At 29.6% G+C, this 27,621-nt stretch overlaps 3 protein-coding genes across 3 annotated transcripts; 1 reads left to right on the top strand and 2 right to left on the bottom strand.

Moving 5' to 3' along the window:
* Positions 1-5,053: 5,053 nt before the first annotated feature.
* On the bottom strand, positions 5,054-9,232 carry LOC121229247 (sulfite exporter TauE/SafE family protein 3). The gene is made up of 12 exons (XM_041112949.1): positions 8,629-9,232; positions 8,314-8,473; positions 7,338-7,538; positions 7,184-7,248; positions 6,869-6,896; positions 6,670-6,752; positions 6,511-6,597; positions 6,368-6,418; positions 6,007-6,228; positions 5,763-5,856; positions 5,472-5,612; positions 5,054-5,374 (listed from the first exon to the last, which is right to left on the bottom strand). The coding sequence occupies exons 1-12, from the start codon at positions 8,836-8,838 to the stop codon at positions 5,289-5,291; spliced, it is 1,428 nt and encodes a 475-aa protein (XP_040968883.1). The 5' UTR covers positions 8,839-9,232; the 3' UTR covers positions 5,054-5,288.
* A 7,992-nt stretch (positions 9,233-17,224) lies between these two features.
* On the top strand, positions 17,225-19,425 carry LOC107906943 (rhomboid-like protein 11, chloroplastic). Its single transcript, XM_016834101.2, has 7 exons — positions 17,225-17,694; positions 17,922-18,046; positions 18,222-18,307; positions 18,443-18,483; positions 18,577-18,743; positions 18,877-18,939; positions 19,040-19,425. The coding sequence occupies exons 1-7, from the start codon at positions 17,682-17,684 to the stop codon at positions 19,220-19,222; spliced, it is 678 nt and encodes a 225-aa protein (XP_016689590.2). The 5' UTR covers positions 17,225-17,681; the 3' UTR covers positions 19,223-19,425.
* Positions 19,426-19,688: 263 nt separating this feature from the next.
* Positions 19,689-20,842, bottom strand: LOC107906945 (60S ribosomal protein L37-1). Its single transcript, XM_041112950.1, has 4 exons — positions 20,686-20,842; positions 20,455-20,590; positions 19,989-20,090; positions 19,689-19,885 (listed from the first exon to the last, which is right to left on the bottom strand). The coding sequence occupies exons 1-4, from the start codon at positions 20,686-20,688 to the stop codon at positions 19,839-19,841; spliced, it is 288 nt and encodes a 95-aa protein (XP_040968884.1). The 5' UTR covers positions 20,689-20,842; the 3' UTR covers positions 19,689-19,838.
* Between the last annotated feature and the right edge of the window lie 6,779 nt (positions 20,843-27,621).

A 27,621-nucleotide genomic window follows, 5' to 3' on the forward strand; every position in this document is an offset into this window, starting at 1 on the left:
TTTATAACCTCTTGGAATCAGAATTTCAGCACTAGACTTTGATTACAAACTTTTCACAATTAGGTCCTAAAAATCAATTTTTATTGAAATTACCTAATAAAATCATCTCATAAACAAAATAAAGCTTCAATTTCATGTTATTTAATCATAAACTTACAAAAATTAACCATGGTGACTTTCAATTTCATCCATGAAATAAAAAACTAATGAATTTAATAGTAGGACCTAGTTGTAAAAGTCTTAAAAACACAAAAATTACAATAAAAAGGCAAGGGTTAACTCACTTTGTGAAAAAATTATGAAATGCCAGCTTAAATAACCCCTCCTATGGTGCTTTGGCTGATGAGAATGAAGAGAAATCACAAGAAATCTAGATATTTCCATATTAGTCCTAATTTTATTTAGTTAATTATGCAATGTTCCAATTTTACCCTTAAATCATCCCCTTTTTTCCTGATTTCATGGCCTCCAGCCCAAATAAATTTTGGGTCTAATTCCCTGTTAAATCCTTTCTCATTAGACACTTAAGCTATTTAATCATCTCACATACTTTTACACTTTTCCAATTTTGTCCTTTTCATTTAATTGACTACTCAAACATTAAAATTTTCTAACGAAATTTTAATACCACATTACTAACATTTCATAAATATTTATAAAAATATTTTTGACTTGGTTTTACGAGATCAAGGTCTCGATACCTTATTTTTACCCAAATTTTTTTAATAATTTATTTTTACTAACTAACTACTAAATCGGTAAAATTTTTCTATCGATATTTTCATACGATTTTTCTATCATATCAATATTCATGCAAAAATATTAAAATAAATTTCTCTTTAAATCAAATTTGTGGTTACAAAACCTGTAATAGCCTAAATTTTCAGTGGTGTCGGAATAGTTATTCGAAATCACTAAATCCGAAAAATGAGTAGAAAATATGAATAATTTAGTGAATATAAGTTAAATGTGAAGTTAGGAAAATTTTTGAAATAGCGAATAGTATACTAGAAATAAATATTTAATAAAATTAGAATCGTAAAACGAGATATCGAGAGTTTTAAAATTTTAAAACGAGCCATAAATATTTTTATAAATATTTATGGAGTGTTAATAAGTTAGTATTAAAGTTTCGTCTAGAAATTACGAAACTTTAAAGTTTCGATAGTTAATTGAATAAAAAGGACTAAATTGTAACAAATATAAAATTGTGGGAAATGATTAAATAGCTTAAATGATAAAAGAAAGAGGGTTTAAAAGGAAAATAGACCCAATTTCTATTTGGGCTGGAAGGCAAGGGGCATGAAATCAGTAGGAAAATTGATGAATTAAGGGTAAAATTGGAATATTGCAAAATTTACTTAATAAACTAGGACTAAAGTGGAATTATCTAGATTTCTCATTATTTTTCTGCATTATCATCAGCAAAAACACCATAGAAGGGTTTTCTTAAGCTGTTTTTCCATATTTTTACTGCAAGTAAGTTCAATTCTTGATTATTTCTTGAAATATTTGTGTTTTTATGACTTTTACAATTAGGTCCACTTGTTGAATTCACTAGTTTTTGATTTTATGAAAGAAATTGGAAGTTTCTATGAATATGTGCTGGAATTTTATGATAATTTAGCATGAAATTAGAGCTTTAAATTGTTTATATGCTGATTTTATTGAAAGAATTGAATAGAAAGTGAATGTTTGGGACCTAATGGCGAAAGAGTTTGAAGTTAGGGTTTTATGTGGAAATTCTGAATTTAAATAATTGTGAAATAACTTATAATGTCTAGGTAAAGCATTAATTGGGAAAAATTAGCTTCATTGAGGGGTTAATTGATCAAGGACTGAATTGTATGAACTGTGAAATTTGGGGCAAAAATCAAAATAAATATTTGCACTAAAACAGTTTTGGACAGCAGCAGTAGTCTAACTTTGAAAAATCACCAAAAATTGTAGAAATCGAATTATAGAATGAATAAAATATGGAATTAAAGCTTATCGAGTCTAGTTTCTTATAGAAGAAACGATGTAAGCAACAAAATTGTAAATCATGAGATATAATATATTTTGTAAGACAATGTCAGAATGAATTCGGGTTCCCTGTTCTGACTTTGAAAAATCATAAAAAAATTGAATAAAAATAATTAGGGGCTTAAATTTATATGTTTAGAATCTTGAATGAGTTTATTTTCAAGAGAAACAAGCGGGAAAATCATTTGAATCCTATACGAGGAGATAGTTAATTTTTAGTGAAGAAGGGTTGGAACTGTCAGACAGCAGAACAGGGGAGACTTCAATGAATAAACTGTATTAATTGACCCAACCAAAAATTATGAAATTTTTACAGTAAGAAGATATGTGAGTCTAGTTTCAGGGAAAATTAGCGATCTTAATTTTGAGTTCTGTAGCAAAAGATAAAAATAATTTAGTGACTATGACACGGATGGACAGCATTGGAATATACATAAGTAAATAATGAAATTATAGATAATATTACTTATAAGCGGGTTGAAGATGAAGTCAATACTGATAAGTGAATGATTTTACAATGATAGATCGAGAACCCGAAGCAAGTCGAGGAAAAGAAAAAGTAGTTGATTAGTCCCTGAACTTTCACAAATTTTGCAAATCGACCCAGGTAAGTTCATATGGTTGAAGTTTAATGATTATATGTTAATTTTATGATTTATATAATGTATGATAAAATATATTTATTGATGAATAGAGAATAAAATAACAACCCGAAAATCGAATAAATGATCAAATTGAGCGGAACGTCGGATTTGAGTACTTCTGATCAGTGACAAGTGATAAGTGGTAGCTTTAGCTACACTTATCTGATTAGTGACAAGTGATAAATGATAAGTGGTAGCTTTAGCTACACTTATCTAATCAATGACAAGTGATAAGTGGTAGTTTTAGCTACACTTATCTGATCAGTAACAAGTGATAAATGTGATCAGTGTAAGACCGTGACAGGACTATGACTTCAAAAAGTGATAAGTGATCATACGCAAGACCATAGTTATACTATGGCAAAGTGAAAGTGAAGTACTCAATTTTCCGTAATCGTTCCCTAATTTGGTTAAAGAATGATATGTGACAAATGGGCCCAAAAGAATTAAAGGAAATGGATAAGTGGTAGTAAGTTTATACAAGGAAACTCACCAATGACTATGGTTGACAGGTGAACTTAATAATTGTGTATATTGTATAAGTGTATAAATATTTGGTAAGATTTATGTTTTATGCCTATGAACTTACTAAGCTTCTATAAGCTTACTTGAGTGTATTTAATGTCTCTTGTAGATTGACGTGGAAGTATACGGAGGATCGGATCAACACAGAGGATCACACTATCCAGATTATCTCCGGTAGCTTTTTTAAATTTCCTTTTTGATTTATATAGCATGTATAAGGTTTGATGATTATATAAATGCTAAGACTTGTTTAGTGAATATACATTAAATAAAGAATGATGAATATGTTAAATAGTATGATTATAATAGAAGTATAAATTGGTATCAAATTGATTGAAATGAATTGGTTGGTTGGGTTGGTCTCGGTTTTAAAATTTGCAGGGAAGGTTAGATATTTATAAAGGGGTTATATTGAAAAAAAAAACTTTGGGATTTTGCGAAAAATTCCCTATGGTTTCGATTTAATTCTGGTTTGGTCTCGAAGCATGTTTTGGGCTTTGGAGGCCCATCTAAAGGACGTCATGACATGTTTTAGTAAATGAATAGTATTTAACTCGTATTAATGAAAAAAATTAATTCGGCAAACTCCGGCAATGCCTCGTACCCTATTTCGGCGACGAATACGGATAAGAGGTGTTATAAAACCACTGTTCTGATAACCTTAAATTTAGGGCATTACAAAAATAGTCACTCTATCGTTAAGATCTATTACCTCCCAAACAGCAGTCTGATGTGATAGTTAAATGTGAACGTGGATGTGCCAATTGGGATGAGAAATGTTCAATTTTTTTATTATTATGAAGTTACCATTAGAGAAGAGAAGAGCAGAACGATAGATAAGAGGAAGAAAACTCATTACTTACTGTAATCCATGATATTTGATGCATTGAATTTATTACTTACTATAATATTTGAACCCAAAACCCAGTTAAAGGAGAAAAAAACTCATTACTTACAGTAATACATGCTTGGACCCTTCATTAAATCGATCCTTTATTATTTCATTTTGAATAAAAAAATCTAACCAATTGATGGAGCACTTAATTTTATTTCTATTGTTTCGATTCAGTAGAGATGATTGTGAAAATGAGTAGCCTTTTCAATCAAAACGGAAATGAAAACTAAAAGAAAAAAGAGACCAAGGATTCTTTTTTTTTCTTTCAATTCAATTATTAGTATGATACATTGGTTTTAATTATTTCAAGAATCCCAATTAATTTTTTAAATTTATTTAGAAAATTCAATTAATTAAAATTATTTAATTAAAAATCAATTAATTTACTTGGCTGGACATTCAAGTTGGCATTTAAAACCCATTTTAACTGCTATGTCAGACATCATTAGGGAGATAACAGATCTTAATGACAAAATGATCTTTTTATAACAAAACGATAACGTAAGTGATTAAAACAACATTTCAAACATAACTGACCAAAATGTAATCTAAGGCAAATAAAAATAACTATTTTGACTATTTATCTTGAAAGTTATATTTTTATATTAAATTAAATAATTATATCACTTTAGAAATGACTCTCAGTACTCAGTTGACTATGTTTTAGTATATAAATTAATTTTAATTGAAAAGATATTATTTTCTTACAATTTTTTTACTTAGTTTTCTAATTTAAAACTACTACTTGTTGAATGACCAAAGCAGGCATAAATGTTGAGGAGTGCGAAGTTTGAATCATAGTAATTGATATCGCATTGATACTGCTGGTGCCGCATGGTAGGATTTAAATTTTCGATATGTTTGGGCTGTTTTTGATCCATTTGCATTTCCATGTCATGCTCATATTGTTTTCAAAATAGTCAAATCAGCAGGGAGGCTGATGAACCAGAAATAAACAACCAAATAACAGGAAGCTATAATTCCACTCATCTAGACAATTTCTGAATATTGTCACTAAATGTATCTCATAAATATAAAACGGAACGTAAAGTGAAAAATGGGAATTGTGTAAAGAATGGAAATTATTGACCATCTTCTTTCTTCCCCAAAACGCAACAAATGGAACAAGTAAAAGTCTAGCCTAATTTACAGGAGACTTCAGGGGGTGGATCAATTGAGAGATGAAATAACCTGAGATATCAGCTTTCGTACTTGCACAGGTTCTCGAATCCCATGTACTCGTGGCGCTCGATTTTCCCGATCATGTTTGATATGCCAACACCACCTACCAAAAGTCAGCCAAGAATTGTTTTTTGAGAAGTTTGAAGCCAAAAAAAAAAAAAAAGTCTTGTCAAAACAATTGGAGGAATATCAAAGCTCACCTAGTGATATTGCACTGACAAATATTGTGGAGGCTAGAATGAAGATGATCAAAGATGCCCTTCCAAATAAAATTATCAGCTTTCGGACAACATGCTGTCCGATAAAGGCAGCAACTGTAGCTACCCCAGTGAAGTACAGAGCTGCAAAATAAAGTACGGAATACATCATGTAACTCCTGGGAAAATGTGGAACAACGATATGTTCATGTAGACGCAACATCCCTTGCAGGTTTCAATGTTCCCTTTTATTTCAATCAATAAAATTATCGCACTGTTGAGATACCAACTTACCGTAAGGTACTGGAAAACGCTTCAGAAGGTAATATTCTACAACAGACATGGATGAGGAAAATGTCATGGCAAAGGTAGCTGTAGCACTTGATACCTGCATGGAAGTTGGTAAGAAGCCAAAAGAACAAAAATTACAAACATTGGATCATCTTCAAGGTCATAATGAGACAAGAACTGATTTTCCCTCCAATGTGATCATCATTCCACTTAACATATGAAGGTCAAAGGGCACAAAGAAACTCACTTGAGGAGGGACACCCAACTCCAAGAATAGTGGACCCATGATAAATCCTCCTCCTAGGCCAAGCAGACCGCCGACAACTCCAGCTAGTACTCCAAAAGCACAGTAGGTAACAAGCTGGGCTACTCGAAAACTTGTGCCATGTTCTCCCTTGGATGCAATAACTCTATATCCTTTATAGAGACTAACTGCCTCATATAGAGATACCCCAACTGAAACTGGGATCTGGACAGAAAAAGGATACATTCAACCAGGCCTCAAAGAAATCATTGTGACGAGGATCAATGATGATCCTCAATGTTAAACAATTATATCTAGATCATGCCAGTCAGCATTGCAAAGAGGCAAAAGAGATAGAATGTACCTGCAGCAAGTTCAACACCCAATACAATGCTGAACAAGTAGTTGTATTATTCTGTTGCCAAAAGTCGTGTTCATCAGTTATGCCTCAATGATTCATATTCTGTTAAATATTTGAACCATAAAAAAAGGCAGAGGAAATATAACCTTGGTAATCTGCAGTACAAGGAATGCAATCCAAACGAAACAAAGGAGTCCAAGTTCTTTCCAACAAACATTCTCCAAAATAGAGACCTGCAATGACGTAGTTATTAATATTGAAAACAAAAAGGAACTTGGTAACAGCAGATTACAAAGTCAACCTACTTCTTTATCTGAGTTGTCCTTAGGAGGATCACTGCTTGGGCCACTAGGAAGAGGCTTGTATTCCACATCTCCACTACCAGTTTCTGATGTCATATGACAAGTATATGGGCTCAGGTCAGAACGAAAAGCATGAGGAAAGGATCACCAAATGATCTTAAGAACCAACTAAAGGAAAAAAAAAAAAAAGTAAACAACTGACCATTTGGTTCCAAACGCCTAGCGGCCTCCTAAAATCCAAGAGGAGAAGCTTTCAGATAGTTAGCAATTAATTTTAATAATATAAACACAACACACACTGAATTAGAAAGTCACTTCATTGTTTTTAGTAGATTAAGCAGCACAAAGGTGAAATTCTGAATGAAATTATGCAGAAGTTGTCAGCGCTTATGATATTCTGAAATAAAAAATCCTTGAAATCTTTCAACTGGCCATTGATGAAAACAGAAATAAATTATTTTAAAAGTTATGACAATCGCTACACATCAGTATGAGTGAATGAGTTAAAAGAAATCACCTTTTTCAGTATGGTTTCCTTTTTCCACGTTTCTACACCCTTGAAGAATGCCTTTGTTGATGTTCCTGCAAACCATCCGATTGATTGAAATTAAAGATCGTTCTACAAGAACATTATGCCCAGCAAACGCAACACTAAATCAGCCAACCATTACCTAGAAAGAGAATAATAAGTAAAACTGTGACCATCCAATCTGCAAAGAGCACATTAAAAGTGACTCCAATGCTAATTCCCATCATGAGCATTGGCTGGATAAGAAGAGCCAAATCATAATCAATGATAGGCATATCCAGTGTAGGATGCCTTAGCTTAAGGTTGTAGTAAACAGTTGAAGCTGCTGCACCCATGATCATACCTAGGAAAATGCCAAAAAAACACAGAAAGCATAAACTCGTCTATATTATATCAGGCTCGTTCGTTTTGGTAATGACTGATTAATAGGATTCAGAATTCTCACATTAATGCATTTATAACTCATATAATTTTTGGAAGCATCAAATAAAACACACCTATTTATTTCCCTTGTTAGTGTTGGCTAGGAAATTCCAAAATCTAGGAATCGAAGTTAGCTTACAAGCAAAACTGTAACTGCGATTTTCAATTACTGAAGTATGGATCAACACAAAACAAGATGAGTAGATTCCTTTCTTTTATTTTCTTTAAAACCAAACTCAATGTTCTGATATAGCAACAAAATCTTTTAATAAATTCCCATTCTTTTTATATTTCAAGGGACCTCCTGCACCTGAGCTATACGCTTAAGCTCAAGAACAAATCAAAGCAGATAAGAAATAGTGTTTACATATATACATACATATATACAGAGAGAGAGAGAGAGAGAGAGAGAGAGAGAGAGAGAGACTGATAAGAAAGAGTTAGTTAAAAATAACATATTGAGGAAATCCTTTTCTCTTGATTCTTGAAAAGTGAAATTGGTAAACATATTAACTAAAAGGAACACTTTACCCAGAAGAAACACGGTACTCCTTTTTTTTTTTCTTTTTCCCAATTTTTCGTTATTATTTGCTTCATAAAAAATTTCACCATCTTCTTTATCTCTCCTAAACATTAAAAGAAGAAGAAGAAGAAGAAGCTTATTTGAACATAAACATCAGATTCAAAAAACTTACATTTTGAAATAGCTGTGGCTGATTTTGCATCAAACCCAATAATAAGGCTAAGCATAGGAACAAAAATGCCACCTCCACCAACTCCACCTACACTCCCAAACGCTGCTCCAAAGAATCCAATTATACTTCCCAGCACAATTTGCCAATTAAATTCCATTTCCTATTCCCCAAAAAACATGAATCCAAAAGGTTAAAAAAACTATAAATTAAGGTAAAAAACCAATCAAAGACGTTAAAACAACAATCCAGCGAAGTGAAAAGGAAAACATTTTTATGATTTGTAAAAAGGAATTCTAATGGTGTGTATATACTTACAGGCCAAACATGGTGATAACCTGATTCATCAGATTGCCACAAGAAGTTAATAGCTTTGAGGAAATAATTATTGTTTGTTTCAGACTCCTTGACAGATTCTCCATTCCTCAAGCTTCTCTCAGCTGAAACTAGCATAAAAGCTACACCAAAATTGAAGAAATTCAACATTATCGACCTCAAAACACTCGGTTTTACACCAAATTTCGCCATCTTGATAATAAAACTCGACCAACTTTCTGTTTTTGAGTCTCTCGCTCTTCTAACAAAACAAATAAGACACCTTTTTTGGTATCAGAATCTCTCCTTTTCTACCGTTAGCTGACAAATAACAACGTCAAAAAGGCGTTCAGTTTCCAATGATGCAAAATCGATGAAAACAAACAAGATTAGATAGATTTAGGGATTCAAAACCAAAAAAAAAAAAATTGTAGAGATGATTTTTTCGGATTCGAGATTTGGGAAAAACAAACGTGAACGCTGAAAATGAAGAAAAGAATCACAATTCTTCGTCACTACGACTCACGTCTCTGTTTTTCTTTGTGAAAAAAGAGAAAATGACTTTCTTTACATGGCACACTCGGAAAATAAATACAGAATAAAGTGGATAACAATAAAACTGAGATCTTTCTTTGTTTTGACGCAGTTTGTTTGTGGTTAGGTGGGAACTTGGACAGGTTGACTATTTGCCCCATTCACCATTCGGGTGGATCTCCATATCCACCTCGCCCGTTCATACAACATTTTACTTTACGTGTTAATTTGGTTAAACTTGGCTATCTGTCCTTTGCAAAAATTGTAGATTTAAGTTTTCTTAATTTATCTACTTTTCAGATCAAATGATCAATTTTTGGCTCATTAAGTTAGGTTTTATTTCCAAAATTTAATGAAGTAAATATATTTCCAATATCAGGTCAGTTTGTATTTTTAAGTATTACTCAAAATTTTAGTTAATAGATTAACGAGTGTTATTTGCATCAAAGATTAAAATTTTAAAATTAAAAAAAATATATAAATTTATAATGATCCTATTAAAGAATATGAACTAAATCTATATTTATATGGATAGTACGAAATTGAATTTAACCGGATACTATTGTTTAGGCTAGGGCTATAAATTTATATTTTAAAAAGAATATGGACTAAAATTAATTCATTTAAAAAATTATAGAAATTAAATTTAATTAAATTAAAAGTATAATGAATATATCTATAATTTTTATAAAGTACGGAGACTAATTCATAATTTAACCTGTTAATCTCTTTTTATAAATAGAAAGTTGGAGAAAAGGACTGAATCTGAGGAAAATAAAATAAAATAAAGCAATAAGTAATTGAATATTCGTGGACAAAAGGAAGGTACAAAGTTCCAAATCTCAATTTAAAAAATTTCATCCATCTAATTTCCCCTCGTCAAATTAATTTTTTTTAATTCAATCGTTATATCTATCAAAATTAAGTTAAAGAAACAAAAGTTATCTATTTATTTTATAACCCAACCAAATATATAAGTAGATTTCTCTCTATCTAAACAATTTAGTCGTATTAAATATATTAATATAAATAATATTTTAAATCGATATAATAACTTAAATTTTATTAATAAATTAAATTATTAAATTATTAAAAAATTATTCTAATCAATTTATATCGATTAATATTATTTTACATTTACTTAATTTGACATTTACTTGATGGCAATAATTAATTTCTATAATACAAAAATTAATAACAAATTCCAAGCAAATCGCTTATAATAATAAAAGTTAACTATTATTATTTAAATTATCACTAAAATTTTAAAATTAAAAACATGCATGTAATAGAAAAATTAATAATTAAATTTTCGCTCCAAATTCCATCCTCCCCGAAAAGAAGCCTTTGCTTTTTATTAGAATGAAATCCTGGCAGAAGCTTTTTGTTGTTATAAATCAAGCGGTAGGGTGTCATTACCCAAAAAAGGGCAATTTACATGATACGGTGGAAAAAGAGTCTACGTTTGTTTTTTATTCAATCATATCGTTGACATCAAATTTTTTGAGCAAATCTAATCTTTTGCGTAGAAAATTAAATAAAATGGCTTGCATTATTAGATTTGAGGAGATGTATAAGTGCACGTAATTATTAATAGGTGGACAGGTAGGGACATTGATTTGACTTGTAACATTAAGTGCTGAACCCCATTCTCTAACATATAATTGGGTCTGACTGTGCCCTGACTCATATATCAACCACAAACTCACATCAACTCGTTTATAAAAATATCATAAAAATTCCAAATATAAAAATTACAATTTTATAACAATTATAAAACTATAGAAAATGCATATAATTATAACAACCTGAATGAACATGAACATGATTTAATGTACATCTAGACTCATCCCATCAATATTCAAAAATTAAAATTTATTTTAAAATTAAAAAAATATATAAATTTTTTAAAAAAATCACATCTAAAAATAAACTTGGACAATAAATATAAAAATCAATATACATTTATTATTTTGAAAATATTTACTAGTTATCAATATTTTAATTAAACTATTACTTACATATATCTAATTTATTATTTTGATACATATATTTCACTGAAATTCAATATATATTTCAATTTATTAAACGTAAATCGACTCAATCAATAAACTCTTAAATAATTCTTACCAATTTATGATATAAATGTAGACTCTGAATTTTATTTGATTCTTAATAAATATTAACTCTTACTAAAATATTAATGGTAAGATAATATAATATACAATACTTTATTGATTTATTATGAAACAAAATATTACTAAGTGTGAATATTATAAAAAAAACAAGGTTATTATAAAAAGATAAACCTATTTTAAAATACAATTTTATTAAATTATTAAAAAATATCTTTTATATTTTTAAATGAATTTTAATTTAGTAATTCTTTAAAAATTGTATCATCTATTTTTTATAAATAATGTCAATAAATAAAGAAAAATATTTTTAATGAATTTTAAAATGTATTACTGATTTCGTATAAATCCAATAACCTAAAAATAATTAAAATTTTGATCTTTCTAAATAATTGATTTAAATTTTTATAAATATTTTTGCTAAAAAGTGGGCTTATACACCATCATTTAGTTACTCTTTTTCTGATAACGGTGTCGAAATAATTTTGTTTAATTCACACGTTTAAAAAAATCCATTTTAATACTAATGTTTATTTTAAATACATGTTTTATATATTTATTTTTACTTATTTAGTATTTAAAAATAAATTTTTTATTATTGATTGAGTCTTAATTCTATTGGTATAAATATTGTTGCATTTATAAGAGGATATAAGTTGAAGCGCGTTGCAAACACATTATTCTTTTCTTTATGAGTTAGAGAGTAGTTTTAGTATTATTTAAAAAAAAAAGAGTAGATATAAATAAAACTTATAATGAGATTGTTTAATTTTTTTTATCTTTTTATATATTAATTTTGTAATAAAATTATTAGTAAAATTTTAACTAAATTAATACAAAATTTGAGCAAATTATATAATACAGTATAATTAAATTATATCAAAAGCCGCACCGGTAAAAATTTAGTTTATTTTCTAAATCAAAATTACCGTTTAAGTTAAAATGGAATTATAGTTTGAAAATATTAGTACCGCTCAGCATGATGCATGAAAGCATGAGAAATCAATATTTAATCATTTATATTATTGTATAAAAAAACCATTTATTTTATTGCCTTAGCGTCTGTAATAAAATCTCAACAACTATCCATAATTGTATTTAGTTGAACACTAAAATCAGTTGAAATATGTACATTGTACAGTCCACATAACGAAATAAACAATATTACTACTACTAGTAACGTCATTCAACCCCACGTTAGATCACGTGTAAATGTCTCCGATATTAAACGAATAGCAGTAAATGTCAGACGACACTTTTTCATTTCTATTTCCATTTTGACATTAATTTTCGGTATTCTGATAAGGCTTTATGTCTCCTACTTCATGGAGAATAAGATTTATTATTATTAAAAATAAAAATATCAGATGCATTATTGTTACTAGATTATGACATACTATTTGATATGATTAAAAATATTAAATTTTTATAGATAATTTCACAGATTCAATTATAATTTAAATTAGATATTTGATATTAATCAAGAGGAATATTAAAAGGGTATATATATTTAAGAATGATTGATTTTAATAAATATATAATAATATAAACAATAGAGTGTTGTATTAAACTACTCTGATGGGTACTTTTAAAATCTATCTAAATTTAATATTTTACACATCAGTTGCATGTGTCATCACCACATTCACAAATCTCTAATTTTTTTTTTACTCTAAGAAAATTCAATTTATTGATTTATATTATAAAACTAGATTTCAATTAAAAAAATATTTATACAGCAATAAATTAGATAAAGCCAAGTCATGAAATCCAGATCAAGGAGACGACGACGTCTAATAAATTTTAACCTTATTAGTGCGATTTACATAAATATTTAATCGGGCAGCTGCTCTCAGTCTGAGTTGTAATTTGTAACTACATATTAGTCCTTACCTAATTGATAATAAAAAACATATAAATTGGCTATTATAGTTGTACCAGTGTTTTCACTTAATATATTAGGAACGGACATTTCTGTATATGATTTGTGAATTCGCAAGTTGGATATTAAATTAATGAAATGCTACAATAAAATATAAATAATGCAGCATGCCATGAGCATGGGAGATTCAATCAGCGTCTTAACTATGACATTAATGAATATTCTATCTATAAAAAAATATTATAAATGCATTTTTTTCTTTAAATTCAATAAAAAAATTTAACACGCCAAGTGTAATTCCTTTTAAATCTTTGTAAAATCAGAAATATGAATTAGCAGAAATTTTACAATAACAATAAGAATTAGCTACCAGTGGTTGAACAACTTGACAATAATATCAGTTTTTAACACCCAGAAAGAAAATAAGAGTGACGTTTGAGAGTGGATTAAATAGGATGAGTGACGACAGCGGCAGATTATTGCAGTTGTTAAATTAATTAACCTTTTTTAAAGAACTACTTATCTAAATACGTCAACGAAGCTCGTTGGCTAGCGAATGTCATGCATGCTACTTCACCAAACTGATATTAAATTATCATAAATTAAAAGACCTTTGGTGGAAGTTATAAGAAGGAGAGTTTATAGTCAAAATAGCATATATTTGAAATAATTTATAGTCATATTTAAATATTACAATTATGTCAACATGTATATAAATTCAAACCAAACCTACCCACCTAGACTTAAAAAAAATGCATTATTCTTACTGCTAAACAGAAAAAGCTGGATCATTGGTAATGTTAATTAAAACTATCTTAAACATGCAAATTTATGTCATTTGAATATAGGGTGTATCAGATGCATATTTATATATCTCACTAAAAATATAAAACTATTAATTAGAAAAAAAAAATTAAGTTGCATTTTTTAAATAATGGTTAAAATAAAATAATATTGACTAAAACAGTTGAAATACATATGAAAATGAAATTTATTTGTTAACGATGAAATGAAACATAGAGATCCTATCAAAATTAAAGCGCGTGATAAAAATGTGACTACTTATCGGACCCACCACTGTACGAATACTGTTGAGTATTATCAACCACGGCTTTGCGTTTGATGCCTCCGTCTCCGTTGGACCATTGCTGTTGTAACACACGTACTAATACTCCTCTCCTTTTCTTTCTTCGATATATTCGAGTAGGGGGGAAGGTCAGTAGTCGCTTTCAAAGTGACCTGGAATCCATTTTTATTTGTTCCACAGTTCCACAGTTCCACTTGTGGGTTTCCCGATTTTCACTCCCACGTTTTAAATTATTTGCGTTTCACACCATAAATTCCTCTTAAGAAACGGTATCGAATCAATTTAACCTTTCTGTCTTCGAGATAAACCATTATCCGTACAAATGAAAGAGTCAAAAAAGATAATAGTAAAAAATTGTAATGTTTCAACTACAGAATAGATAAGCATCCCACGTAAAATAATTATAAGTTGGATAAAGAATAATTATTACTATAGTAATTATGTCTGTTTTTTTTTTAATTTTAAACAACTCTACCTATAAAAAAATATTAATAATCTTTTAAAAAGTATACTAAAGTAACAGAGCTTAAAATAAAATTATCATATATATATATAATTACTCTAGCATCCCAAATTTGTTAGAAATTTGAAATATTTACTCTCTAACATTGAACATATATTTATTTTCATAATTAGTTGGTCATCGATCAAGTATGAATAATTAATAATAATTACTATATATTAATCGAATCTTAATTCAACTAGTAAGAATATTATTGTTAATACATGGATACATGAATATTTTAAAATTATTCAAATGATATTAACAAAATAATATTAACTAATTAAATTTGAATATAATTATTTATAATTATCTTACCTATCTTAAAATTTAGAGAGGTATAATTGACATGCTCCTATTAAGTGATAAGTTATTCAAAAAAGTGCATCTAAAATAAATTATTGGATGAAATTCCCAACTCACCGTAATGTTTCAAAGGGATAGTCCATTTTTGACTACTTTATCATGTGTTCACTTCAGTGTTTCTACAAAATTAAACTTCTGTGCACTACTGTTCCCCTATTTTAATCCAAACTTTATATAGATATGATGTGTGCAAAATTTTGAACTGATCCGCCATTTTTGAATTCTCTTTCAATGGGCTCACCACGTGAAATTAAAAAAAATAAAATAAAACAACAAAAGAATCTATGGTTCCACGTGTCTTTAAAGTAATGTTTATAAAACAATGTTTGGTCTTATAATGGAAAAAAAAAGGGTTAAAGTTCTCAGAGTTTTACAATATTGTTTTGATATTTTTAGTAGTAATTTGATTGATTTGATCTGGGATAAATTTGCTGAAAATGTCGAAAAGAAAAGGATTTGGGTCGTTTTTTTGGGATATTTAAGAAAACATTACATGTGGGATTCAGTGATGGGTCACGGACGTTGCCAGTTCATGTTGTATATATAATCCCTTTGCTTCAGGACAGTGAAGATGGTCAGTAATATACCTTTTGCAACTTGTTCATTGAATAATAAGATTAAATAATCTGTGATGATGATTTGCCCCAGTTGGATCCAATTCAACATTCCCTTTCCCCTTTTGGGATTTTGATTAAAGCACATGCGAGGGCGGAGCCAGAGACAAAGGAAATAGACGGATTCCTTTTTGGCTTTACTGTGAGAGTCATGAGCTAAAAGTTAGAAAATTATTTGCTTTCAAATCCTTTAAATTTTCATAATCTGAATTCGTCCAATATTATATATAAATCTCCACATGTAATCCTCGTATTCATATAGTTGGTATGAAAACTCAAACTCAAACTCAAACAAATATTTAATCTTTAAGAGGTTGTTTCAAAACAGTCGAATAAGGGTTTAATGTTTTTGAATTTGATCAAGCTAGTACCTATCTGAGTATTTGGATTGTATATATGCAGGGGTGAAGTTAATTTTTTTTACGGAGATTGAAATTAAATTTTAAATTTTAATAGTTTTTATCTATATAATTTTTAAATGATTAAATCAAATTTTTATTATTTTTAGGGGATAAAAATTTAATTTAATTTTTATTAATTCAAATTTTTAAAAATTTTAAAAGATCTAAATAGACAATTTTCTATTTTAAAGGCCGACTGCATACACAAATATATTTGTGGTATTGAAAATTTCACTAATGTAGCATTCATAAATAATGTAATTTTTAAATATATTAATTTCAACGTGTATTTTATATATAAAAACACACACATTATTTGATGAACTCTTTAAACATTATTAGAATCTATTCCTAAATTTTATAAGAATCTTAAAATTCAGAAATTTTTCAAATTTATCAAAGTTTTTTTTGAATCCAAAGAAAAAAAAAACTAAATTATTAACTTTTAATTGTAATCTTAGACAACCCATAACATCAATGCCTCAAAAAACCTAATGTTTTGGTTCTTCATCTTCAAGGTTAGTTAGCTTATTTGTTTTGAAGTTATGAATTTAGAAAAATAGTTTTTTAAGTGTTAGGTTGTAATGGGCTCTTTGTTTGTTTATGTTGTCGGTTCAAACATAAATAAAACAAACCTAATTGCTTAAGGTTAAAAAAAAAAACGTGATTCTTTGCATCTATAATGCCACTTGAGTACACATCCTCAAAATTTTTGCAGAGAAGCAAAAATCGTGGTTGATTGAAGAGAAATTTGGAGGCTAAGGTTTTACAATGTGTTTAGTAGATGTTAGCTTTGTGAAATTGTGGTCCTTCAAATCCAAAAGGGAGGAGTAGTAAGAAAGCGCAAATGCAATGGATTAAAATTGGTTTGAGGTTTGCAATAATGTCGTGACAGTAATTTGTGTTTTCCCTTCCCATGGCCGAATTAGAAAGGACAAGAACAAAGGTGTGGAGATTAGAGCTAAGGCTTATCAGTGGCATGGTCCCAATGAAAATTTCCCTGAGAGGAAAATCAGACAATCACGGGATCCTGCTTATTTTGGTGTGTGGAGAGTAGTACGAGTACCGATGCTTGATGCCCCCACCAGGCAAGGAACTCCTCCATTAACTGACTAATTACGAAAACCGATTATTCCTATTCTCTTTGGGCCTGGTCTTGTAGGCAGATTAACGATTGTGTTTGTGCCTACACCAACTCTAGTAGGCAAGGTCCAGATGAAACGAGAAAAGCCCATTCGGTCTGATTCGGCTCTTAAATCTTTAAACTAACCCAGTAAGTAAAGACTTGGTTAGAGTCACTACTGCCTTCTTTTCAACGACAGTTTTATTTTCAAAGAAATGGGGCAGTTTCTGCTTCAACAACAGGTCATGGCACTGAAGCCATATCCATGCACATTCATGTCTTTAGCTTCTTGTTATAACCCCCTAAACTTTTCAGAATTCGTTTTTTTCCCGCTTTTCCCACACTAAATGAATCCATCAAGTTTCATCATCTTCATTCTCTGCCCCCCGTTCAACCCCGTTTGGTATGCAAGATGAATGGCTCAGGTTATTTTTCTACTTTACTAAGCCTAGTTCTACGAAAATATCTATTTGTAATTTGAAATGTACTTTGATTGTTGTTTTAGTTTTCTATAGGGAAAATGATTTCCGTGCTGACTTCTAAACGAACTCTGTCTGCTCGGCATTTTCCCGAGCATTTAATGTGCAACCGCTGATAAAACTTTGTGTTCCGAGAAAGGGATAATAATTTATCAACCCAATGTTCTTTTTAGATATTATTTCGGATCTAGAACTTGGAAAGCCACGGGATAGACGAAAACCCGAGAAGCGCGTTAATGGAGTGTTTTGGATTATACTTCTGAATCTTGGAATATATGTAGCTGATAACTTGTTTAAGGTACTCATTTACTTTCTTTTTGGTTGCTCTTTGTTTATTATCGATGGGGATTTTTCCTATTAACATCAGTAATACGTAAAAGGTTTCTGCACTAAAATTTGCCTACTGAAAAAAATGAAGTTTTGAATTGTTCAATTATTAATCTTCTTGACCCACAAAGTTTCCCTTTCAATAGGTTCAGGGAATTCAGTCTCTATACTTGTACCATAATTGGCCTGCTTGGTACCAATTTATAACGTCAACGTTTTGCCATGCTAACTGGTAAGTTCTATATATGAATGCCGTGGAAGACCAAGTGTGAAAATCCTTAAATCTTTTGATAAATGAATTGCTGTTATTTTATGTGTCTGCCTTCTCATTTAGATGTTCATTGTTCTGCTTATCATCCTTATTTAGGAAGCATCTTTCGAGCAACCTTTTCTTCTTGTACATTTTTGGTAAGCATTTTGCTCTTCTTTGACTTGAGAATGCTTGTAATTTTGTACCCTTTTTACTTTGGAAGTTTGATTGGATCCTTTTTTGTAAAACAGGGAAACTCGTCGAAGAAGAGGAAGGAAGTTTCGCATTGTGGCTGTCCTACATTTTCACAGGTGCTGGAGCTAACATCGTCTCGTGGCTGGTTTTACCAAGAAACGCAGTCTCCGTTGGTGCTTCCGGTGCAGTTTTCGGGTTATTTGCAATCAGTGTCCTTGTAAAGGTAAGCTAATTTTATCCACAAATATAGAGAACCGTACGAATAAATTCTTTAAATTTTTATAGTTTCAAGGAAAAATAAGTTGTCTAAACATTGGAACAAATGGAATGACTCGACGGCTTTTGCTTATTGTAAGATGTCCTGGGACTGGAGAAAGATCCTCGAGGTTCTCATATTGGGCCAATTTGTTATCGACAAGGTCTGAAATTTTTAATTGACTAGTTTTTATTTCTTGTTCCTGAAAGATTATATTGAATCAACAGTTTCCTAATAACGTTTGTGATGTTGGTTTGGGGCAGGTAATGGAAGCAGCCCAAGCTTCAACAGGCCTGTCTGGATTTTCCTATCCCTTGCAAAATGTCAATCACATTGCACATCTCTCTGGTGCTCTTATTGGTGTTCTTCTAGTATGGCTTCTCAGCAAAATTCCTTCTGAGCCTCTTGATAATGAAATATCAAAGTCTCCTAGAAAGAGAAGTTGAGGTTCTTAAGAGTTTCTAAAAAAATGCATCAAATTGTGAGTTAACGTATCATTATGGAATGGTGATTGAAAAGTAGAGGAGATGAAATGTGGCCCAATTGCTTTATACATGTAAAAATTTAATGGTTCAATGAATTTTGAGTACCTCCAATATATGTAAACTGTCATCTTCAGAGAAAAATAAAGCAAGTAGACGTTTCTAAAGCTAAGCATGACAGAGGAGTAAAACCATGTTTTGTTAATATTTCAAGTACTGGGTTGCATATCTAAATAAGATATTTGGGTTTTCCCAAGGATATGATAATAGACCCTTTGGGAAATAACATTTCAACTGCAGAAAATAGAAAACATGGCATGTAGATGGGGATGACCGCTATCCTCAGTGTTGAGCAAGTATAAGATCACCCATGGTTTGCATATCACTATTTCATACAACACAAAGGGATAGAAGTAAATTGCTCTACATAGTCGTGAAACTTCATAATATAAAACAAAACTTCCCGTTTGTAGACATTAGGTGAAAAATGAAAAAGTAACACACAGTTGAAAGAGACCCAAAACCTATTGTTTCTAAATTCAGGAATCTCTCTGAACAAAACAAAACATCACAAATTAACTCATGAAGCAGCAACAGCTCCCTTCTTCCTTGGAGTTGCTTGAGTACCTGACAGACAGACAATTCAACAACACCCCATTACTATATGCTATCTACCAAACATGTTTTCATTTTAACCAACCATGATTGAATACGAAATAATCATAAATACCTTCTCTAAAGCCAGTCTTGAACCTTCGGGGAACACGTCGGAGGTACCTCATGCGGCCAGTCCCGGTGGTCTTTCTTCTAATAGCCTTCACACTCCAGTTATCTTAAAACCAATAACACAACACAATCCAATCCAACAAATTAATTAAACAAGAAGATATTACAAACAAAAGCCAATGTTCAGCAGACAAAATGCCTTTAAAAAATACAAACACATAAACCATATTTTCAGGATTCTATCTTTCAACCAAGTAATGACACTCAAAGATAACGGAAAATGATTTATGAACTGTTACAACTAAATCAAGAAAATATCTAACTTCTAAGTTTCATTGGATATCGTAACTTCTCCTGAAAATTTTCATTTGCTAATTTATCTAAGTTCAGCTAAGCAACTACAAAGGGAGCTAGAATGACTAAAAATATACGTCAGATTTGGAAAATCTAAAGAAAAGAAAAGATCTTACATTTTCGGATGCGACTGGCAGGGTAGCCACAAGCACCGCAACGGCTCTTCTGTAGATGGAAGCTTCGGCGACCACATCGAACGCAGAGCGTGTGAGTCTTGTTCCTTCTCTTTCCAAAGCTTCCAGTTCCTTTTCCCTATCCAAAAAAAGAAAACCTTTACAGTCATTTTCAATTTCTTCATAAATGGCACCAATAATAAGAACGAATTCGAATAATGATAATGATGATACCATTTTCTTTTGTTCTTCGAGCTGCAAAAACACCAGAAAAGTTTTGACAAAATGTAGGTTAAGGTATTTATATAGAGATGAAATAAATTAGGGTTTTGCTCATTTTCGACAACCAAGACGCCAGCGAGAGAGTCCAAGACAATTCTAATGGCGTTCTTTTCTGAGCCCATTTACCGATAAAGTCCACTAATAAAGGTAAAGGCCTTCGGTTCGGCTTCAATGGGCTTTTGTTAAATTTCCTTTATTTTTTTGTTCAAAGGCTTATGTTCAATTTATTCATATTTTCTCGAGTGTGTTAATTCTTTTAGGTCAAGAACCTGGAAGAGGAAAATAAAATTTATTCAGATCATGATTAAAACCAATAAAAGTTTGGCTGAAATTTTGAGTTTTGAGTAATTAAGTTCGAGTTTTGTTATGTGTAATTGGTATGAACGGGTCTTTAATTTTATTATTGTAATAATACATATTCAGGTTTTAGTTTAAATTATTTTTTATTATTCATCCATTTGTGTATTGTAATGATTTAACTATACTTTTCAATTATGCATATTAAAATTTTATTTATGTATTAAACTTTTTTTCGAAATTTTCTCCATCACTTATACCATACAATGGGTTCTTTAGATGCTCGTACCTTCCTTAAGATTTTATCGCTCTCAAGTGGACTTTTATATATTCGAACTTGAAACATAACACATTTAAGTACTCTATTGAATAGATACACGGAAGTGTACAAAAAAGACAATTCCAAATTATACTATCAAAATATGACCAATTGACTGGATGAGCCATAAGATATATTATAAGTATGTATTTTTTCAAAAAATTTACATGGGGAAGTCTAAAAATTATACTAACAGTCTTCTTAATATTATTAAGCAAAATACAAATATAACACCGGAAATAATTTAAATATAATACAAAACATGATACAAATATACAAACCTTCAAATGTATATATATATATTAGATATCATTCAGATTTGCTTTTCTGAAAAATTGTACATATTTGGTGCTATACAAATCCTTGCTGGGCTGCTTCGTCATAAAAGGAAAGTTGAAAGCTCCCTCACTATGGGGTTATATATTAACTACCAAGTGTGTGTTTTGAGAATCCTTTATCAATCATCATATTCATATCCTTTCTGCATTATTACTATTTATCATTATTATTTTTTGGAAAAGTTAATGCTTTTCAAAGTTGGATTTAAAGAATGCATTGCATCAACTTTTTAGTAATTTTCACAAGAAAACAAAAGGGTTAGTCCTTGTCCAGAATACAAATGCAAATGGACTAGCCTTAGTGTTCCCATGATTACTTTGAATTGAATACGAATTTGACAACCCTATCACAATGAAAGTCAGAGATGAAGCAATAATATGTAATGGTCCATGTTTATTTTTAATGGAAAGTTCAATTTAATAAAGCTTAAAAAAGATTCATATGTACTCAATTTATCCGTTGATATAAAATTTCAGCATATACAAAAGTGTACTTTGGAAATTCCCACTCGATCCTGCAAGGTACAAAGAACCATGCAAAAGGCCCAATATTATATATATATGAATTCATGAGCATGCTTGAATAATGAGAAAGTAATATGCAAAAAGGGCAAAGTTGAAGCAACCTAAGCTGGGGAAGAATCATAGCTAGCAATATCCAATACTCAATGTTAAGAGAAAGAGCAAAGTGGCGAGGGGGAGAAAGTGGACAAGTGGGTTTTAAAGCTTAGCTTTCACCAAGCACATAGATATATAAAAACAATACGCCTCTCGAAATTTCTCTCAATAATTACTTGTCACTTACATGGAGAAAGAAACCCGTTGGAGACTGACATAAAGCTACCTATACATTAACAACACATCACCCCTCCATCTGTGTATGTGAAAGACAGATGGAGTGTGTGTTGGAAAAAGCTAGCTTAAGGGTTGAGATTCAGCAAAGGAAGCTTTTTCTTTTCCCCTGCTGGCTGAGTTTTGAATTTTGAATGTTGATGATGAAAGGGGAAAAGAAAAAGTACATGAAGATGGACCCTGTGAGTAAATTAACACCTTCACCGAGCATGTGAGGATTAGAAAGGTGGTGGTGGTATGTATGGTGTAAAGATTGAGAGAGTGGCGGTCCCTCCCAATATGAAGAAAAAGAGTGGAACAATTCTCTGCATGAACTGGATATCTCCCCACTCTCTCCCTTAGTGCAACATTATCTTCTTCTACTTCTTCTTCTTCCTATTATTGTTATGATGATATTCAAAGTCTGTCAATTTCATCTCTATGCATGCGCTTGCTTGCTCGTCTTGCCCTTTTCTTCCATCCAACTTCCCTCATGCATATCCAGCTTTCTTTGTTTTTTTCTTTCAATAATTCTTTTAGTAACATTTATTTTATTCCTTATGGAGTTGAATTTAAGGCGGTGAATATTTCATATTTTTAGACATTATATATATACATGAAACATATACTTAACTTTATACTATAACCAATGGAGGAGACTGGTAATGAAGAATTTGGAGGTCCGTCAAAAGTTAATATCAATTAAATCAGATTCAGTAGGCAAATCAATATCTGCTAATGGAGACAATGAATAAGTTGGTGGCATATGCAGCTAAAATAGCATTCAATTCCCCTTTATTTTTTAATAAAGAATAATTAAATTGGAGCCATCAGAAACTATGAAATATCAGCAAGCCAGCACTATCGACATTTCTTATATAGTTCAACATCTCCATTTTATATTATGATAGAATATTCTAAAAATAAATCAATAAAACACTGTTACGGCATTACATTTTTAAGATAATAAAATATTATTATTCACTCATTTATATCTAACATCTTCTCCAACTTAATTTAACTTCAATTAAACTATTTAAAATAATTAATTTTTTAAATTATAAGCAAACATCTTTTCTTTTTTATAAATTTTAATCATTTTTTCCCATAAGTTTATATTTTTTTTATCTTTGTGCAATTTTTTCCATATCATTGATACATAATTTTGATAATTTTTTTTATCTGAACCTTAAATTTTGAACTCAAACCATAAACCTTAAATCTTGAACTCCAAACACTGAGGTTTAGAATTTGGGTTTGAGATTTAAGGTTCAGGGTTCTAGTTTGGATTTTAGGTTTGGGGTTCAAGGTTCGGATTCAAGGATTTGGGTTTGGAGTTGAAAATAAAATACCAAAACTATGTGTCAATGAGATGAAAAAATTTGTTGAAATGAAATTAAATAATTGGAAATGAACCATGAATAATATGGTGGGAAGGTTCCATAAAATAATTCTTCTATGGACAAGTGTATAATAATTTCATATATTTAAAATTTAAAGACGTATCAAAATTTTATTGATACATACAAACATTTATTTTTAAGATCATTCTAATTTAAGTTATCCCTTTAATTTTTTTTATGTAATTGTAATTTTCTTCATATATGTTGCAATAAGTGGAAGAAGATAATAACAATAAAGTTTGAAATCCGATTTTTCTTTTATAAAATGTCTAAAGAAGCCTTCTTAAGCTGTTGGCTATGGTTATAATTTTAAAATTATATATTTGTCATTTACCAAATATATATATATATTTGTCTGTTTGTTCGAAAAAGAAACGTATATTATTGGTAGATGATTAATGGTTTTGGCAGTTTTTTTTTTATTTGGTTTAGAAAGTGTGTATCCAGTTTCGTGACAGTGGACAACATTCAAAGGAAATATTAATGATGAAATTCATGGATTCCAATCACGAGTTGTATTATTGTTAGATGAATAAGCATTTAGTTGACTGATTACTTCCCACCATCCCATCTGATGCTGACTTCATGTTGCTAGCAGTCAAGTTTTAGGTCTTTGGAAATTAACTATCCATCATATAATAAACCTTTGAAATAAAATAAAAGAAAATTTGCATTCATAAAACACTTCGATTAATCAATTTTAATGGACCACCCATTAATTCAATATGATCCAACAGAATAAATTAAATAAATAAAATCAAACCATTAAATCTATTAGATTATGCCAAACTCAGATTATGAATGAAAGAAATTAATCATTCAATTATTTTGTGATTTTTTTTATCTATATTTCAGTTTTATTTTTGCAGGTGATTTTAGGATTAATTTTGTTGTCATCTTTTTTAGTTTGGTGGATACTTAGTGTTTTTTTTTCGATTTATACCTGCTGCTTTGGACCACGAGGCTGATTTTCTCATTGTATTAAGTGCTTGCAATCACTCCAAATATGTTGTGCTAGAGTTTTGACAGAGCCAATTGTCAATGTGTCATAATATTCTATTGATGCTAAGACTGAAACTTTTGTTGTATTAATGGAGCTTGTCCTTGATCGCCTACAACGGGTGTTTGTTATTCCTCTTCCAATGGTATGGTCTCATCCATTGAATGAATTAATGAATTTCCCTTTTAAAAAATATTTTGAGATTTTCTTTAAGTTATATCTCTACCCTATTTAATTTAAAAATAAAATTATGAAATAATTTAAAGATACTAAAATTTGTTATTTTTGAAATTATGATTTTTTTGAAGTCTTTTTCCAACTCAATTAATACTCGTAAACTCATGACACTATTCCAATTAAATCAGTTAAGTTTTTTAATTTTGGATTATTAATTGATATTTTAAATATATATATATATTTTTTACTCTTTGTTTTCTAAATTTAAAGAATTTGACAACATCTTCACTCCAAGTTCGATTTAGGATTCAAATCTATTTTTTTTTTTGTAAAAAAGTTTGAATCATTTTTAAATATTGTATTTAAAAGTTTTCATCCACATGATAACTAGCTAATGATTTAAAATTTAGTAAAGCTTAAAAGTTGTTATAAATTGATTTTCTTTTCATAATTGTATAAATATCAATATTACCAAAATTTAAAAACTAATAATTATTGAATAAACTTTTTTGAAAAAAAAAAAAGGGAAACATTTTTAGTTTGGTGGGATAGTGATTGATATAATATACACTTGACCATTATAGTGAAAATAAAAACAAATTTAATGATTAAAATGTGATATTCTCGAAATTCAAGTTTTCCTTTTGTCGAAGAACAAAGCCAGCTAAGAGATGTTTGGGTCATTGTCAAGCTTCGGAAACAGCCCTTAAAATGGATTTATAGTATAGTAGTGAGATAATTATTAATGTATTTATTATCATCATTCACGACTACTTTGCAAGACAAGAATCCCAATCAAAGAAATTGTAGATTTGGTTCATTTAAAAAAAAAAAAACCCAATTCATTCATGTATATTGTTGGTGCCACAGTTAATGAAGAGTGGACCATTTTGATGTAGTGATGTAGCAAAATTACAATAATTCATTTATCATTTTTATAACCAGTCATGCTTAACTTAAAATAAAGCGAGATACAACTGATTAGAATTGGATAAGGTAGAGTCTCACTTCAAATATATGATTTTTTGGTTACATATTATTTAAAGATAAATACATATAACATGGCAAATCTAGATGAAGTAGTTTCGATTGAATACTACTTGAAAAATTATTTGATGATTTAAATTGTGATAAATTGGAATAGTTGATGATGTGATTGATACTCCTTAAAGATCAAATTTACACGATAATTTTAAGATAATTCAAAGATAATATATATGATAATTGTGTGAAGATTTATTTTGGTGATAATAGCGTTATTTGTTGATAAATTAAAGTTATGGAATAATTATTAACTAAACCTTGTATTATCTCTAAGGTTTTGATGTTTTATAAATTGAAAGATTTTCTTGGGATTAAATAACGAGTGAAAGTGTGCATAATTTGCTTTTATGCTCTTTTATTTTACTTTTTTGAGAAAATTTCTTTCATTGGAATGATTGTTGTTGTTGGTGAGAGTTCATACTAAGTGTACTTAGGTGACTGTAATTATTCGAGAGTCAGGATAGATTGAGCTTAAACAATTGCTTCTACAATGAGATTAAGTAGTTAGTTTTTTCTATATCAAGATGTCTCAGATGTAGATTAAGTTCAAACTGCATAAATAACTTCATATGTGTAATATTTTATCTTTTTTATGTTTACTTATTGATATACCATTTGGTATATCACTCAGTGTATCCACATCTCTTGAGACACATTAGTATTAATTTCACATTTTCATATATATGTACATATATATAATGATTTCGTAAACATGCCTTGACCATAATCTTCTTGGATGGAAATGGTGAAGGGAAATTGGGGATGAAATTGCAATAAATAAAAATTTCTATATTAAATATGTAAAAAGAGCTAGCTTTAATTAAGGTTAAGCACAATATAACGTCGCAAAATATTTTAGTTAAATGTGTTACATTATGTGATGTAACCAATATATAATTTTGTATTAAGTGATGTAAAGCTAATGATATATAAATTAAAGAAATTTATTTATACTATTAAGCAGACTTTTTGTCAATGATATTACAAATTTCACCAAGTAATTATTTCGTTTTTTTTTAAAGGAATTTGGTTGATGATTATATATACAATAAGTAAAAGTAAGGATTTTTTTATTTTTATTTTTTTGTTTTAGATGTTGACGACATAATGCAATTGTCAATAATATTATAAGCTTGTTGCATGAAACCAAGAAACTTCTAGCAAGAAATTTTGAGATGAAAGATTTTCGTTATACTTTTTTATTACCATCGCTGTCAAGGAACCCTTAAATTATTGTAAAGGGATTATATATTTAAGAAATTTGCAGCCGTAGGATTGGTAATCATGTGACACCTATGTTTTTAGTAATTAATTTTGGTGAATATGTGACATATTTTTATTTGTATATATTATTTCTAGAAATGAGAAAAATTCGTTCTTTTAATTATGTATATTGTAATCTGAAAGATCAAAACTACTATCAAAATTCACACGAATTCAAGTTCATTCTTCATATGATCAGACTAGATTGTTCTTAGT

This window comes from Gossypium hirsutum, chromosome A05 (genome assembly GCF_007990345.1).
Source record: "Gossypium hirsutum isolate 1008001.06 chromosome A05, Gossypium_hirsutum_v2.1, whole genome shotgun sequence".
NCBI classification, from domain to species: domain Eukaryota; kingdom Viridiplantae; phylum Streptophyta; class Magnoliopsida; order Malvales; family Malvaceae; genus Gossypium; species Gossypium hirsutum.

Coding starts and splice junctions, on each gene's coding strand:
- LOC121229247 (XM_041112949.1), bottom strand. CDS start 8,838: ATGGCGAAATTTGGTGTAAAACCGAGTGTTTTGAGGTCGATAATGTTG. Junction 6,897..7,183: donor AGGAAACCATACTGAAAAAG/GTGATTTCTTTT, acceptor CTTGGATTTTAG/GAGGCCGCTAGGCGTTTGGA. Junction 6,419..6,510: donor TTGTACTGCAGATTACCAAG/GTTATATTTCCT, acceptor TTTTGGCAACAG/AATAATACAACTACTTGTTC.
- LOC107906945 (XM_041112950.1), bottom strand. Junction 20,091..20,454: donor TGCCAGTCGCATCCGAAAAT/GTAAGATCTTTT, acceptor ATTGGTTTTAAG/ATAACTGGAGTGTGAAGGCT. Junction 19,886..19,988: donor CAAGACTGGCTTTAGAGAAG/GTATTTATGATT, acceptor TCTGTCTGTCAG/GTACTCAAGCAACTCCAAGG.
- LOC107906943 (XM_016834101.2), top strand. Junction 18,484..18,576: donor TTTCTTCTTGTACATTTTTG/GTAAGCATTTTG, acceptor TTTGTAAAACAG/GGAAACTCGTCGAAGAAGAG. Junction 18,940..19,039: donor GCCAATTTGTTATCGACAAG/GTCTGAAATTTT, acceptor GGTTTGGGGCAG/GTAATGGAAGCAGCCCAAGC.